This window comes from Zootoca vivipara, chromosome 1 (assembly GCF_963506605.1).
Source record: "Zootoca vivipara chromosome 1, rZooViv1.1, whole genome shotgun sequence".
Taxonomy (NCBI): domain Eukaryota; kingdom Metazoa; phylum Chordata; class Lepidosauria; order Squamata; family Lacertidae; genus Zootoca; species Zootoca vivipara.
Genome location: NC_083276.1, coordinates 125443547 through 125458630, shown reverse-complemented (window position 1 = coordinate 125458630; position 15084 = coordinate 125443547). Strand labels below are relative to the sequence as shown.

The window sequence follows — 15084 nt, the reverse complement described above, 5'->3', positions numbered from 1 at the left end:
GGAAAGGGGAGGAGGGATAGAGCAAGGGAAAACACATAGGAAAACAGATCACAAGCACAGTAGCTTTTTTTTCAAGCCCGGACAAAGAGAGGCAAAACTGTCAGTCACAGAGTAGCATGCTGCTATTCAGCCAATGAAACACCAGTACTATGGTGACCTCACTCGTCTCCCACCTACTTTTTGTCTTCCAACCTTCAGGCACCTATATGCTCATTTTGTTTCTCAAGCACAGCTAATGATCATAAAAACATCTAACTATTAAAGAAACACAATTCTGCTCCAGAATTAGAAATTTCCTCTTAGTATGCAAAGCACTATTGCGAAACATTAACAAGAACTATTTCTTGTTCTGAGATGTTTACAGTCTTACAATATGGGGCTTGCAGGATGCTTATTCAGCATTTGTCTGTAAGGGAATATTATGGAATACTAGTACAGTAAGTCCAAATTGCATGATTTGTAGACCATTTAGCTCTCCACAGACTACTATCAATTTCCAGCAGATATTGAGAACAATATTTATTTTGTTCTTTTAAGATGAAAGTTCAGTTTAGCCCTGCACTTTAGTACTGGTTAGTAATATCAGTTTCTTCCAATATAAATTATAATGAAAACAATGAGATGAAATAGCAACAGGGAATATGAACCCAAAGACGACCATTTTACGGTAGATTCTTACTGCAAACTTTGGGTGAGCCTGGCTTCACCAAAATGGCCTGGTAGGGCAAATGATGAGGGACTTGACAGGCAACATTTGGTTTGGGAGCCAGAGGTCATTCTACGCCCCCCCCCCCCGGTAGGAATGTTAATTTCCCAATCATTTATCCTCTTCGTGATTTCTTGCGAAGCCTCAATTTATGCATATAGAACATTAAACAATATGCCTTTCTTGCTGTCAAACATCCCAGTTTCTGAAATCACATTGTTTAAATACCACACAATAGATTTCCATTATTTCCTCCTATGTGGCCTTAAGGCTCTCTCACTATAAAAACATAATCCCTTCTACACAATATTTATGGTTATTTGCAGATTATATTAAATACCACAAATTTAAATTCCATGTTGATGTCTGAAAACATATGCTCTTACGTTAATACGGTACAGCATTTGCAGCTAATTAGGAGCATTACTTGTTTTCCAGGACTATATGTATTTTGACATCTATACACAAGCCAGAGCAATGTCTAAATTGTCTTCCAATGTTGCAATTGAAAAATAAATCTAAAACTGGGCACTGAAGATAGATAGCAAAGAAATGATTGTAAATATACAGGCAATTATCTCCAGTTAGCCTGGAAGTAAAAGAGCTTTGGGTCATGTTGCCATTCCAGATATTTTCTATCAGAGTGTGATCCCAGTCTCAGCATAATTATAGCTAAACAGAAGTAGGAAAAACAACATTGCAATGCAAAATGTAACCTCCATAGGCCTAGTACAATTCTGTACTGCTGTGGTTGTGATTTGTGTTCTCCTTTGCAGTAGCCTCACAGATGCCCATGTCTGAAGTATTCCAAAGCCACCCTAACTATCATGCAGGGCAGAGTCAAAGCTGGGGGGGGTGTTAAAAAACAAAACCCACTGTGCCTGCTCCAGGAACTACAGTACAGGTGAGATCTCATTTTTAGAAATATGCAAAGAGTTAATGATGGCTGGGAGTTTCTTGAAGGTGAAATATTGAAGGCATAATCACAAACAATTCCAACAAGGAAGAGAAGTAGGAGGCATCTAAAGAAACCAGTGTGGCTGCATTAGGAGATTTAAGATGAGATTTAAAAGGGGCATGTATAATGGAAGAATCAAATCACAAAGGAAGGATATAAAAAAAGACACCAACACTTTCAAGGAAAAGGTCAGGAGGACTAAAGCTCAGAACCAAACTCAACCTTGGCAAGAGAGGTAAAAGACTAAAAAGGGTATTTTGAGCTATTCCAAAGCAAGAGGAAGAATAAAAGGTCCTCTGCATGGAGAATTAGACCATGGCAAAATAATATTGCCACAATATTGTAAAGGATATACCGGACAAGTGAAGCCTAAGTTATTTTTAAGGTGAAACATTGTATAATACAACAGATAGATTACATATTAATAGAAAAACAAAGTTAATTTCAATCTTTAAATTGCATGTGGAGTCTATTAGTAGCAATGCTTTCTCAGTTGCTCTTAAATCATGATTATCACACAGCCTGAGGCACTCTGACTCACTGAAAGGTGTTCCATCAGTAGGGTCTGCTGGTGGAAAATTCTCTGTGAAGTTGAGATTGCACAAGTTGGAACTGCAGCAGCAGAAACGATATGTCCCGTTCTGAACCAAGGAAGGGGTGGTTGTGACTATGCATTCCTCAGAGTGACAGTCTTCAGGGTCTCCTATATGAGACCAGCATCCTGGAGGGGGAAAAGGTTGTAAATCAAATAGCAGTATTTATTTGGGCTATTTATTTAGCTTGTGAAACTTTCTGCATGTTTTCCTCCTCAACTTCATGCTCTTATTAGATTGTCTCTCACCTAATCATGATTAAGCTATTGGGAATGCACTGTGGGCATCCACACGGCTTTCCCAAGTGGGTACCCCCCCTTTTCAATTTGACCATCGACCATTAACTTACATTAATGCTAACCACCATTTGCAATAATGGATAGAAGCAGCTTTGCAAATTTGCTGATAACTATGGTCATTATTAACACCACTGAAGACGGAACTGTAGTTAGCTTTAGCTTGAGGAGGAGAGGGGGTGCAACAATGAACTGGGAAGGAGTCAGGAGTCATACAATTAAGAGAATCAGAGCTTTTTTCAGGTTGGGTCCATCTGTCCACCCCCCTGCTCAGTTCACAAGTCCCAGAACTAGAGCATCTTAAACATACGGCTATCTAACCTTTGCTTGAATAACTTTAGTGAGGGAGAACTCACCACTCCTCTAAGTAATTGATCCACTGTTGAACTGTTCAATAAGTTTCTCCTAATGTTCAAATGAAATATATTCTCCTGTAACTTAAGCCTAGTCCTGGCCTTTGTGGCAGCAGAGAACTGAGAAGAGTTATGTCTGCACTCAGCCGTTTTTTAAAATGAGGGACATTTATTTGTAGATTCCTTTGTGATCAGAAGGCAGTATGTTAACATGTTTAAAAGTTTTACAAAAAACTGCTACCTGCCACTGAATATTAAGACCTTTGTGACAAACAGATTATGTTTGTTGTCATTATTGCTGAATGCCATTATTGTTGAATGTTACCTTGTTTCACAAGATGGATGTCTCCTTCACGTGTTTTCTCCCACAGACCATAGCAGGTGTTGCCTTTCATACACAAAACTGTACCATTCTCTTGAGAAATTCGACTTTCGCTAATTCCATGATCATTTTGGTACTGGTCCCTAAATGCACATGTCATCTCTTCGCTCTGTGCAGCTAAACAAGAAAACAAAAACAGGCAAGTTTAGAAACCAGACTGTGGCACTGATTGTTGACAAAACTAGAAGACAAACAATATAGTTGAAGAAACTAGAAGAGTCATTTTCAGGGCTGGCCCTTTCATTAGGAAGAGTAAGGTAGCCACCTCAAGTAGCTGATTTTGTTATCATTAAAGGGCAAACAGACAGAGTTGCTGGTAAGTTTTTCTTCCATGTGCAGACAAGTAATGCTTGGGTACTATGTATGTTGACTGGATTGCCTCAGGTAGCTGTCTTGGCAATTTTGGAACTTTGCATTTTTAAAAGCAATATCCAACTTCCTGTTAGGAGCTGCTGCTGGATGCAAGTGCAATTCCTATTTATGTGTATAGAAACATTTTCCTCTGCAATATCTGCTTTCCTTTCCTTTTTTGTGAATATGCTGTGCCGGGATAGTTCTTCCTCTCACTCTAGAACACCAGAGATCACCATGTCAGAAATATATTAGACTTATCCAAAAATCCTATTAGCAGAACCATTAGAAACGAAGTGACATTGAGTACTACAGCAGAAAAAAGCACTTAAAAGTGGCCTGCAGCAGCATCACAAGCTTGGTACATTTTATGGTATTCATAAATGAAGATGCTTTAAATATTCAGAAAGGGAAACCGGATGAATAGGGATACATTCAGTCCCAGCCCACATTATCAGTAAATCTTAGATCATCATCATAATTAGTCTTCCCATTGAACATACATCTCCCTTGAGCTAGAATATTAAAAGATCAAAATGTCTTAAGATCCCAGAAATTCAAAGGAATTTTTGTCCACTTTTCTTTTTGATATACTCCAGAAATTAGGCCATACCTCATCAAAACAACCCTATATAATTATTTCATTAGAAAGAAAGAAAGACTCTTCAGAATGAAAGAAGCATTTAAAGTCCTTAAACTAGTGCACAGAATTTACCGTGTTTCCCCTATTTTAAGACGTAGTCATTTTATAAGACGTAGCAGGATTTTTACACTTTTGTGGAATTAAGCCATACCCCGAAAATAAGCCATACCCCGAGCCAGCGGAACCCAGCATGCCGGCCGCGGCAGGAAAAGGAGGGCTGCTGGGTTGGTGCCCGGAACTGGCTACTGCTGCTGCTGCAGCAGCGCCGCTTAGAATGAGACCGCCGAGCGCCCCAGCAGCGGGACCGACAAAGTGCCCAGCAACACAGCACGGAGCGCCCCAAGCCACAACAGCAGGAGGAGGAGGATTCAAAGGGCTATAGAGCACCGCTGGGTCCCGGAGACTCAGGGCGCTCCGCGCGCCGCCTCCTCTTTCTGCCGCGGCTCGGCACCTGGAACTGGTTGCTGCTGTTGCTGCTGCTGAAGCGCCGTGCAGCTCTCTATCCGTCCTCGCCCTCAACTGCTAATTTCTCCCTCACACACGGACGGGGGGGGGAGAAGCAGGAGGAGGCACAAGCACCGCGCGCTCGGCCCTCTTTCGGCGCTCGCGCTCGCCGAGCTGTTGACCTGAAGCACAGAGGAGGCATGCACACGCACGCAAGAAAGGATGGGTGGGGGGAGGAGGAGAGCGGTGTTTGTGACACGCTCGCGAAAGAATGGCTGAGCGGCCGTGCGCACGGAACGGTGTCTCTCCCTCTGTGTGTGTGAGAGAGAGAAAAGGCGGGGAGCGAGGAAAGGAGACAACTGGGGCGGGGAAGAGGAGGAGGCGGCTTTCCGCAAGGCGGAGGACTGAGAGACGCTACCAAACAGGAAGCGCTGCCACCGAGCCAGGAGCCGCTCCGCGCTTCCCTCGGCAAAAAAGGCGCAATCTGCAGCTGTCACAAAAGCCTCCCCGAGCCCAGCTGACTGGCGGCTGTCAAAGCGCAGACAAGGAAAAGCCTGGCGAACCGCTGACAAGCGGGTTCAAGCCGCTTGTCAATGGACTCAACAAAGGAGGGGGAGGGAGTGGAAGCCTCCGCACGCAACAGCACCCCTCCAAAGGCGCCACAAGCCAGCCCTAAAACTGGACACGTGGCCTGAGGCGCGCGAAAACGGCACCCTGCCGCCCAAATACCGGTAGCTGGCGGCGGTTAGAGCGCTCCCGCTCAGAGCGCTAGCCTAGAGCACGGAAAACACGGCAAAAGCTTAAAATTAGCCCAGCCACTAAAGCGTTCCCGCTCCCAGCGCAAGCAAACGGAGCGTTCTTGACTGCTCCCCCTTCAAGCAGCTAAAAAGCCGCTCGACGAAGCCTATGCAACCGAAAAAATTACCCCCCAAGCCGCACCCCCCAGCAGGGAACACGCAGTGAAGGTACGGCACTAGGAGGATGAGGGGGTGGGAGTGGGGGTGGGGAAGGGTTAGGGTGGGACAGGGCAGGGATAAGAAGGGATTAGGAAATCAAGGAAACACAAGGAAAACGACGATCCAGCAAGCCTCCTCCTCCGGCTCCCAGAGGCTCGGGGCGCTCCGCGCACGCTGCTGGGCGACAACCCGGCAAGCCGCCTCCTTGTGTTGTAAGAAGACTAGACTCAGCAGCAGAATAGAAATAAATGCAAAACTGCTTGCACACACCAAATATTTTCCTTATTTTGTGTATCACTTTGCATCTTTCTTAAGACACCCACCGAAAATAAGCCACCCTGTGGTTTTTTTGAGGAAAAAAGTTATAAGACGGTGTCTTAAAAAAGGGGAAACACGGTAAACTGGTTGAATCAATCAAAGCAAAATGCCTATTTTGTGCATTTCCAGATTTTTCATAGATAAATCTTCACTGGATTGCCATGCCTGAGCAAAGCATTGTGTAATAATGTATAATAAAACAAAGGGACTGGATAACAATGTTCCATAAGTGACTGCCTTATTAAAATAGTGAAAGGGAAAATACATGAATGCTAAATTATTTCTTTGCCTTAAATCAGAATTTTGCCATTTTCTAGCATCAAAGAGAAAATATGTGAATTTTCTGTAAAGGAAGAAATACACACTAGCATTAATGTAGCATTTTTGAGAGCAACTATCATAGTTCATATGTTCATTGTGCCTTTCAATGTATATTCTTTCCACAAAATAATTTTGACATTAATGACCCAGAGTAAATAAGTCTATTCAGATTTGAACTAGAACCATAGCTGCCAAGTTTTCCCTTTTCTCACGAGGAAGCCTATTCAGCATAAGGGAATTTCCCTTAAAAAAAGGGAGAACTTGGCAGCTATGACTAGAACTATACCCAGCAACAAAGTTCAGCCTCTTTAGCAAAGCTACCTGCTGATTCTATTCTTCTGCTCTATTTTCACATTTATACTGTACATACTGGACCAGAATCTGCATGTAAATCTTCACCTACCATTTAGGCTATAAAAGCAATTAAAGAGGGAAAGCTTTCCAATGGCTCTACTGAAATCACTGTGTATACATAGTCTCTTGTAGCAAAAACCATCAGAATTCTGTGGCCTTGAAAGCCTAACAAATTTATTTGCATGGTGAGGCCCCGGGCCCTGCAGTTCCCACAGAAATAAACACACAAACAAAAATATGTTGGGTTAATGGGATTAATGGGATAAATTAGGCCACAACTTTACTGGTTACAGATGTGAGCGGTTTGGCTTAGGCAACTGGATGAAGCAAGACTATATCCTGACTCCTGCCCATCTGCAGGAAGTCTTGAAAGGGTCAACCACCAATAGGGGGAGCCTTATGATATACATCAATTAAGAACTCCCCCAGGGTCACCGATGGGGTTGTGGCATGGCCCTAGGCCACACCCAGGCTTTGGACAGGAACCACACACCTGGATCCCTTTAATGGGATCCCCTTAGCGTGGAGGGGCAGGCAGAGGCAGCAACCTCACCTCCCACAACAAGGCTTACCCAATGCCTAACCTTACAAAGCTGTGACGATTGCTACTAGGTAGGCAAAAACCAAATGGTTGGAGCCAATTTGCCAAGCGGAAAAATTCCCACCTGGCCCCAACAACCAGGCAACCGACATTAGTCATAGCAAGGCCATAGTCAAGCAACACAAGAAAGAGGGTGAGTGGGCTGGGAGATCCACCAAAGTAGACGATAGGTCAGCTGGGCACCCTAGTGACATGGGCAGCATTCCTCCTTCCACTGCTGGGTAAATGAGGTCATGGAACCCCTCCCGCAATGCAGCCCCCCCCCCCGGAAAAGGGGAGCTGTCTTGCGTGGCGAGGCCCTGGGCCCCGCAGTTCCCACAGACAGGAACCACATAATGTGAAATCTTAGTTGGCAGGTATATAAATGGGGAATACTGTAAGGTAGGAACTGAATGGCAATGAGGTGCAAAATTTAGAAAATAGACCTTCAGCTAAGATTTCACTTCATGCATCTGATGAAGTAGTCTTGGGCCCCTGAGAGTTTATGCCAGAATACATTTGTTAGGCTTTCAGGGACCCAAAGAATGTTGTTTTTGCTACAAGAGACTAATGCAGAAACGTTTAGGCAGTATACACACAATGATTTATTTGGAGGAAATGACAAGGCTACTCCTCTTACTGTTAAAGTAACAGAAAACCTGTTTCTATTGCTATAACAATACAAACATAATTAAGGCACATAAACCCTAATTAGCAGAAACCATGATTTCTGATTCTGGTTTGCTATCAAAGCACAAGCCAAACCTTGCCAATTCAAGTTACAGGTAGGTGTTGGTCTGACATAGTCGAAACAAAATAAAAAAAATCCTTCCAGCAGCACCTTAGAGACCAACTAAGTTTATCATTGGTATGAGCTTTCATGTGCATGCACACTGAAGAAGTATCTGAAGTGTGCATGCACATGAAAGCTCATACCAATGACAAACTTAGTTGGTCTCTAAGGTGCTTCTGGAAGGAATTTTTTTTCTTGCCAATTCAGATATCATACCAAACTATAGTTTTCAGAGCCATGTTTGACATAAGGAATAAGTCAAATGACAACCTGTTCTCTTCTCTTAAAAGAGAAAAGAAAATAAGCTGAAACTGATGTCCACTCTATTGATATATAAGGGTAGCACATACGACTATTTTATTGATATGAAAGGAAGCTGAGTTTTCTTCATTGTTTTTTTTACAGAGCTATATAGGGTAAGCATTACTGCTGAATGTACTAAAAAGAAACATCATAGAAATTGTTCCAGGCTAGTGTGGAGAATGTGTTACTCCTCATGGGAATTATCCAGTGGGTCCCCACCCTAAGAGTACTGCAGTGTATTATAAAAAGCTCCAAAACCAGTTTGACCAGAGACTATGGCAAGGTAATTGGCAGCTCTATTATGCAATTTCCAAATACTGAATCTGAAAATAACACTGCAGTATAAACTAATTTAAAAATGTTTTTTTTAATTGTGACACATCTTACTGATAGAGCACACACCACTATGTTTACAAAGCAGAAGATTCACTGTATAAGTTGTCCTACACAAGACAGCAATAAATAACAATGTGTGGTGATATTTGATAGCACTGATGTCCTAGGAACTTCTTGTCACATACCTTCCCGTTATCTTACACATTATTTAAGTATTCTGCAAAAATTATATATTGCTGTGGCACATTACATGCTCAGAAATTGTCTTGACTAATAATGTAATCTTCCCCACTCTTGCCTTTCAGACATTTCTGAAGACAAAGGATTGCTCTTGCCTTGGTTTAAATAATAATTGTAGGTCACACACACAATTTTATTCTCAAGAACAGATGCTTTGGGCCTGGAATGCTCAGCTGTCCTGTATTTTCTTATCCTTGGCACTGACTGCCAAAGAAACAAAGAAAGGATGTTGTTTCTATCTTCAGTAACAAAGGACAACACAATTCCATATGTAAACACTAAGTATTTATGCTGTGACTCAAGGAAAGGAGGAAATTCACACATTTCACTAAGTGCAAATTATTTGCTCCTTATGAAATCTTGATTTGTGTAACTGTGATAAATTAAAAGGATAAGAATTGGAGTTCTGCATCAAAGTGTTGCAGTGTAATTTAGTATTCAAGCCACTCCATTACATTCCCTGAGCCCCAATTTTCCTCTCCGCCACCCCAGTTAATCCCGTTAGGATTTCATGACAACTAAACATAATTGTTCCTCATTAGCCTGTTTAGATTTTTTGTTTTTGTTTTGTCCACAGTTGTACACATTCAAAGCTTAATTAAAATATTTTGGGGCTTCCCCAACGGTCTCTATGGGTGCTCTATCTTCAGTCCCTGGGGACACTTTAAAATAACTTCTCAGTGTGAAATCAGACATTCAAAAGTTTTACTGTGGGTAAATCTTTGGGGAAACACTTGCATCAAGAACCTGATAAATAACTGCTCCTGCATGGAAATAGTTATGATATCCTGGAAACAATTTTCATAATAGCAGCAGCAGATTCTTTTGTCACCACAATCATGGAAAGTGCTTCTGTCTGAGAGAGTGTAGTTATATCCAAGGATAAATCAGGTTAGATATTAAGTTACTACATGAGTGCATTGCATTCCCAGATCAGTGATGCCATACCACACGAAGAAAATTATTTCTAAATATCTGAACTGACCCACAATCTTTCATAATCACTTTGGAAGCAAGGGTCAGTCACAGTATTGAAGGAAGATATTGGATTGTTTAGTCCAACTTCTGTTCTAAAACAAATGATTATATACAGTACATAATTCATGTATGGAAGAAGTACACAACATTTTATTAAAATCACCTAGGAACATCAAACATCCTCCCTAAGCAGTTTATTCTACTGCAAAGCTGCTCTAAAATCACCATGTTGTAATTTAAGGTGCTCTGTTTTAATTGGGTAAGATGCAAAAACTTGCGCAAGCAAGTGATCTGCCACTTCTTCTAGAGTCTCCCTAGACCATCATTCTCAAATATATTGCCATTTTAATCTTCTTTGAACAAAATTGCCTACCGGTATTTCTCTCAGCTTTCCCTCTCAACCTGCTTTTCTGAAACACATAATCCTGATAACTTGTCTCTTGAGCAACAAGCTCCTTGAATTCTTTTGACCAGAATTGAATGGAAGCCTGCATTACGTCTTACTAGAGCCACAGCACCACCCTTCCTTCCCCAAATTTTGGAAACAATGCTTTTGTTAATACAATTTTAAAAAGCACTGATCTTTGGGGTCACATCAACACATTCTTTATCTATATATATATATAAATTTAAAGGGCCCATGTTTGGGACTTTCCACTTTTCTCGGAAACCGCTTGGCCGATTGTGTTCAAATTTGGACACAGTGTCCAGTACCAATATGCGAGTGCCAACTTAACCTTAGATTCCACACGTGCCAAACCTTTGGCAGGTAAAAACGTAAAAACGTAAATTTCTATTTTTAAAAAACATAGCGCCCTCCAGTGGACGTCAAAGGAACATACACCTCAGCTGCTGCCTTTGGCTGTATACTATCAGTTACATCACAACAGAACATTCCAACCAACTGAATATGGGCCTTTAACAGAAAACAACACCAAAGCGGGGGAACCGGCCAGGCCGCAGGGGTTTGCGAGTGGGACAGGATGACCCAGGGGTGGGGGGAGGAGGGGGCGGGATAGGTCATGGGTCGGGACAGGGTATGGCCAGTCACAGGGATGAGCCGGGGGGAAGGGAACAGAATAGGTCATGGGTCATGGTGTGGGAAGTCACAGGGATGAGCCTGGGGGGGAGGGGGCAGAATAGGTCATGAATCGGAACAGGGTGGGGGCAGTCACAGGGTGGGGGCAGTCACAGGGATGAGCCACAGCAACGCGTGGCCGGGACAGCTAGTTCATGCATATTTTCTTATCCATTGTAGCCAGGGCCGGTGCTAGGGTTTTTTGCGCCCTAGGCGTGATCACCTTCTGGCACCCCCCCGTCTTTTCCACACCTCAAAAACCATGACTCATCCTTACTTCAGGAACGCTCCTTTCTCTCACCTTTTCTTCACCTTTCTTCCTCCCTGCCCCGCTTCTCCATGAAGAACCCCCTTTACAGCTTGCCACACTATTAAATACTTTATTATTATTATTATTATTATTATTATTATTATTATTATACAACATCTCCTGCCGCCACTTCCCCGGCGCCGCTCCCCTCGGTGCCACCAGCCTCTGCCCGTTTTTAAACGGCACCGATTTCTCGAGGTGCGTTTTCCTCAAGCCCAGTCTTATTTCTAAATGGCCTGCCCCAGCCGGCGTGAGGCGCCAGGAGACTGCACAGCCAAGTAGAAATGCGGGAGAGGGACGGCATGAGGTAAGGCTGCCGGGCGGCCCTCCTCCTCCTCCTCCTCCTAAACATAAGACACTGTATAGCAGGCCTGTATAACTTCTAGCGCACCAACCTGAACACAGCTCTCCAGTCATGTACTGGGCCTGAAAGTTCCCCTATTTTTAAAGCCCCAAACAGACTGCAAAAAGAAGTTTAAGCAAGCTTCGGGTGAGTAACCAAATATGAATGTTCTTTTCCCCAGATTTTAAAGTTGATTAACCTACCCTGCCTTTAAGGAAGGGAGACAGGGGACAATGTTGGGAAAGCAGATGGTGAAGTTTGGTTGCACAAGTAAAAATCCTTGTTCTAACAGAAGCACTTTGCTGCATACTGAGCAATATGCATCCTAAGGAGATATTACCACATAACTGCTTCTCTGAGAAGGAGCTATGCTTGTTGGATATATCAAATTGCAGTAGCAGAATCCCTATTTTTAGGGCAACAACAGAAGTTATAATAAAAGCAAGGCATTTTCCAGCAGCTTAGTTATATGAAATCTCAAATTGCTTCATGAAGTACTTACAAGTAATAGTTTTAGAACTGTAGCTACTGAATCCAAACCAGATTACTGCCTTTGGTTTCATAGATTATTCATTAATATTGAAACAGTACTTGATGACTGTGACGGGTATAGGGCTCCGTTGAGTTGTTTATGACTCAATTAGGAGCCTCTGATTATCGCCCGGCGCGCTTCCTCTCCGCTTCTCTGCTTCCGTAGAACCGGGCTGGCAGTAAAACACACACACACAGCAGAGTTCTTCTTCTCACACAGCGAAAGCTTGTATAGCCGTTGGATAAAAAGCCTCTTAAGAACACACAGAGTCCAAAGTGTTCTAATAACTACTTAAGTTTATTCTAGAGAGAAAATAACAAACAACCTGGTGAGAGCGCAGACATCTTGAGACCGTCTCCCAGGCAGAAACGAAACCAACTGATACATACAGAAACACTTCTGGTACATTCTGTAACATGATATTCCTCAGTGGTCAGGTGCTACAGTACACAATTAACTCTTTAGTTACTTGTTACTCATCACACCCCCTCTCACCTGAACACTGGGGATAGCGGGTATCCAAACTTACCCTAAAACCAACCCTTCACAGAATTCCCCATGCCGTTGGAAACTCAAGGGTTTTGTGAACCCATCTGCTAGGTTCTTTTGGCTTGGACAATACCTCAACTTTACCAAGCCTACCTGTATGCTCTGACATACGTTTCGGAAGCGGATGTCTAAGTGTTTGGTTCTGGCCTTGAACTGTCCAGACTCCGCCAGTCTCAAAGATGGTTGATTGTCGCCCCAAACAGTGATGGGCTGGCTACAATCACCCCAGATTTCCTGGACCAAACATCTATAGTACTCCAATTCAGTGCATGTCGCAGACAACGCACAGAATTCGGCTTCCGTGGAAGACATTGCTATTAGGCTTTGCCTGCGCGACCGCCAACCAATCAGGGCATTTCCAAACTTGACTACCAAACCAGTCACTGACTTCCTGTCTTCCTGATTGGCCCAATCAGCATCTGCAAAACAAGTGAGTTGTGGCTCACCTTGCGCTGACATCTCCAAACAATACTCTTTGGTCTCCTGCAAATACCTAAGCACTCTCTTAATGCCATTCCAAGCATGCACGCTAGGTTTCGATGCTTCTCTACTGAGCAAATTGACTGCAAAAGCAATATCTGGTCTGCTCCATTGTGACAAATACAACAGACTCCCTAGCGCTGACTGAAACACTTCAGGACTCTCAAACGCTACTTTGTCCTTCACTTGTGAATCTTTCACAAAGTTTGTCTCCATGGGTGTTCTGACCCCTTTACAGTCAGACATTCTGAACTTCTCAAGCAAATGTTCAATCTTGCCTTTCTGACTGAGCAAAAAACTTCCATCCTCAGTTCTGTCTATCTGCACACCTAGATAAACATTCACTGCACCTAGATTCTTGAGTTTGAACCTCTTGCCTAGCTCTTTTGCAAACTTCTGCACTTGCATCTGGCTCTTTGCTAAGCAGATCAAGTCATCAACATAGACAAGCAACAGTTCTTGCTGTTCTCCTTCACCTCTGAGATACAGACAACTGTCAGCTAGACTCTTCCTGAAACCTAGGCTCTTCAAAACAGAATCAAGACATGAATTCCAATTTTTAGCTGATTGCTTCAGACCGTAGATCGACTTGTGCAGCTTCCACACCTGACCTGGCACGTCACTCTCAAACCCTGGAGGAGGCAACATGTACAACTCCTCCTGGAGGTCAGAGTTCAAATAAGCGGTGTCCACATCCAAGTGGTTGACCACTAGGCCTCTCTGCGCTGCAGTCGCTAAAAGCATCCTGAAAGATTCCGCTCTCGAAGTCGGACTAAAGACATCTGTGTAGTGGATTCCTTTCTTCTGAGTAAAACCTCTAGCCACTAACCTAGCCTTGTACTGAGGCTCTCCAGTCACTGTGGGTTTCAGCCTGTAGACCCACCTACAACTGACTGCTTTCTTGCCTTCTGGCAACTGTGTTAGGCTATACACACCAAGAGATTGCATGGATTTCAACTCTTTCTCCATTGCAACTTTCCACTTCCTAGCTTCCTCCACTGACAACTGTTGCACCTCTTCAAAGCTTTCAGGCTCACACACTGCTAGGTTCGCCCATACACTGACAGCTGTAAACCTTTCAGGTGGTTTACCTTTCGTGGTGCGTTTTGAACGCCTTGGTCCCACATCTTCCCCCTCTAAATCCGAACTGCTTGTCTCTGACTGTGGCTCTCTCGGACTAGCAGCACTGTCAAGAGACTTACTACGCTTTGCAGCCCCCTCTGGGCTTGCTTTGGGTGAAGTGGGTGACCTACCACGTTTGCTGTACTTCCCAGGCTTGACCTGGGGTGAAGTCGGTGCGCTTCTGACTACTTGCTTCACTTCCCTAGGAGCTACACCACTTGGACCAGCTGCCTGACCTGGATCTGGTCCTGCAGCATCTGGAACTCCAGCATCAGCTACCTGAGTTTCCTCTTCCTGGTCAAAACCTGAAGACCAGTCAAGAAGAACTTCGGGGTTAGCATGAATGCGTCTCCAGCCCTCTTGTTCACAGAACGTAGCACTCCTGCTAATGTGAACGCGGGTTTGGTCCCCCTCTGCTGGTACAAACCTCCAAGCCTTTGAGTTTGGTTCGTAACCACAGAAGATCATTTTTCTGGATCTTGATCCTCCCTTTCTGCGCTTCTGCTTTGGAATTAGAACCCAAGCCTCACACCCAAAAGTTCTGAAATAGTGCACCTTCGGAACTTTGCCATACAACATGTAGTAGGGTGTGTTGTCCACAACTGAATTAAAAGCGCGATTTGAACAATAATTCACAAATTTATAGCATTCCCCCCAAAACTTCTGGGGTAGTCCTGCATCAAACAACGTTGCCTCCACCAGTTCAGACAGCGTTCTAAATTTCCTTTCAGCTAAACCATTCTCCTGTGGACTAAAAGGAGCGGT

At 43.5% G+C, this 15084-nt stretch overlaps 1 protein-coding gene across 2 annotated transcripts in view; it reads right to left on the bottom strand.

The window, feature by feature from the left end:
* BMPR2 (bone morphogenetic protein receptor type 2) overlaps positions 1-15084 on the bottom strand; it is an 81479-nt gene that overhangs the window by 33170 nt on the left and 33225 nt on the right. For both annotated transcript variants that reach the window (XM_035137452.2, XM_035137434.2), the window contains exons 3-4: positions 3232-3405; positions 2206-2385 (exon numbers count right to left, since the gene is read on the bottom strand). In XM_035137452.2, the coding sequence (XP_034993343.1) occupies positions 2206-2385; positions 3232-3405 (354 nt within the window). The remainder of the gene's footprint in view (positions 1-2205; positions 2386-3231; positions 3406-15084) is intronic.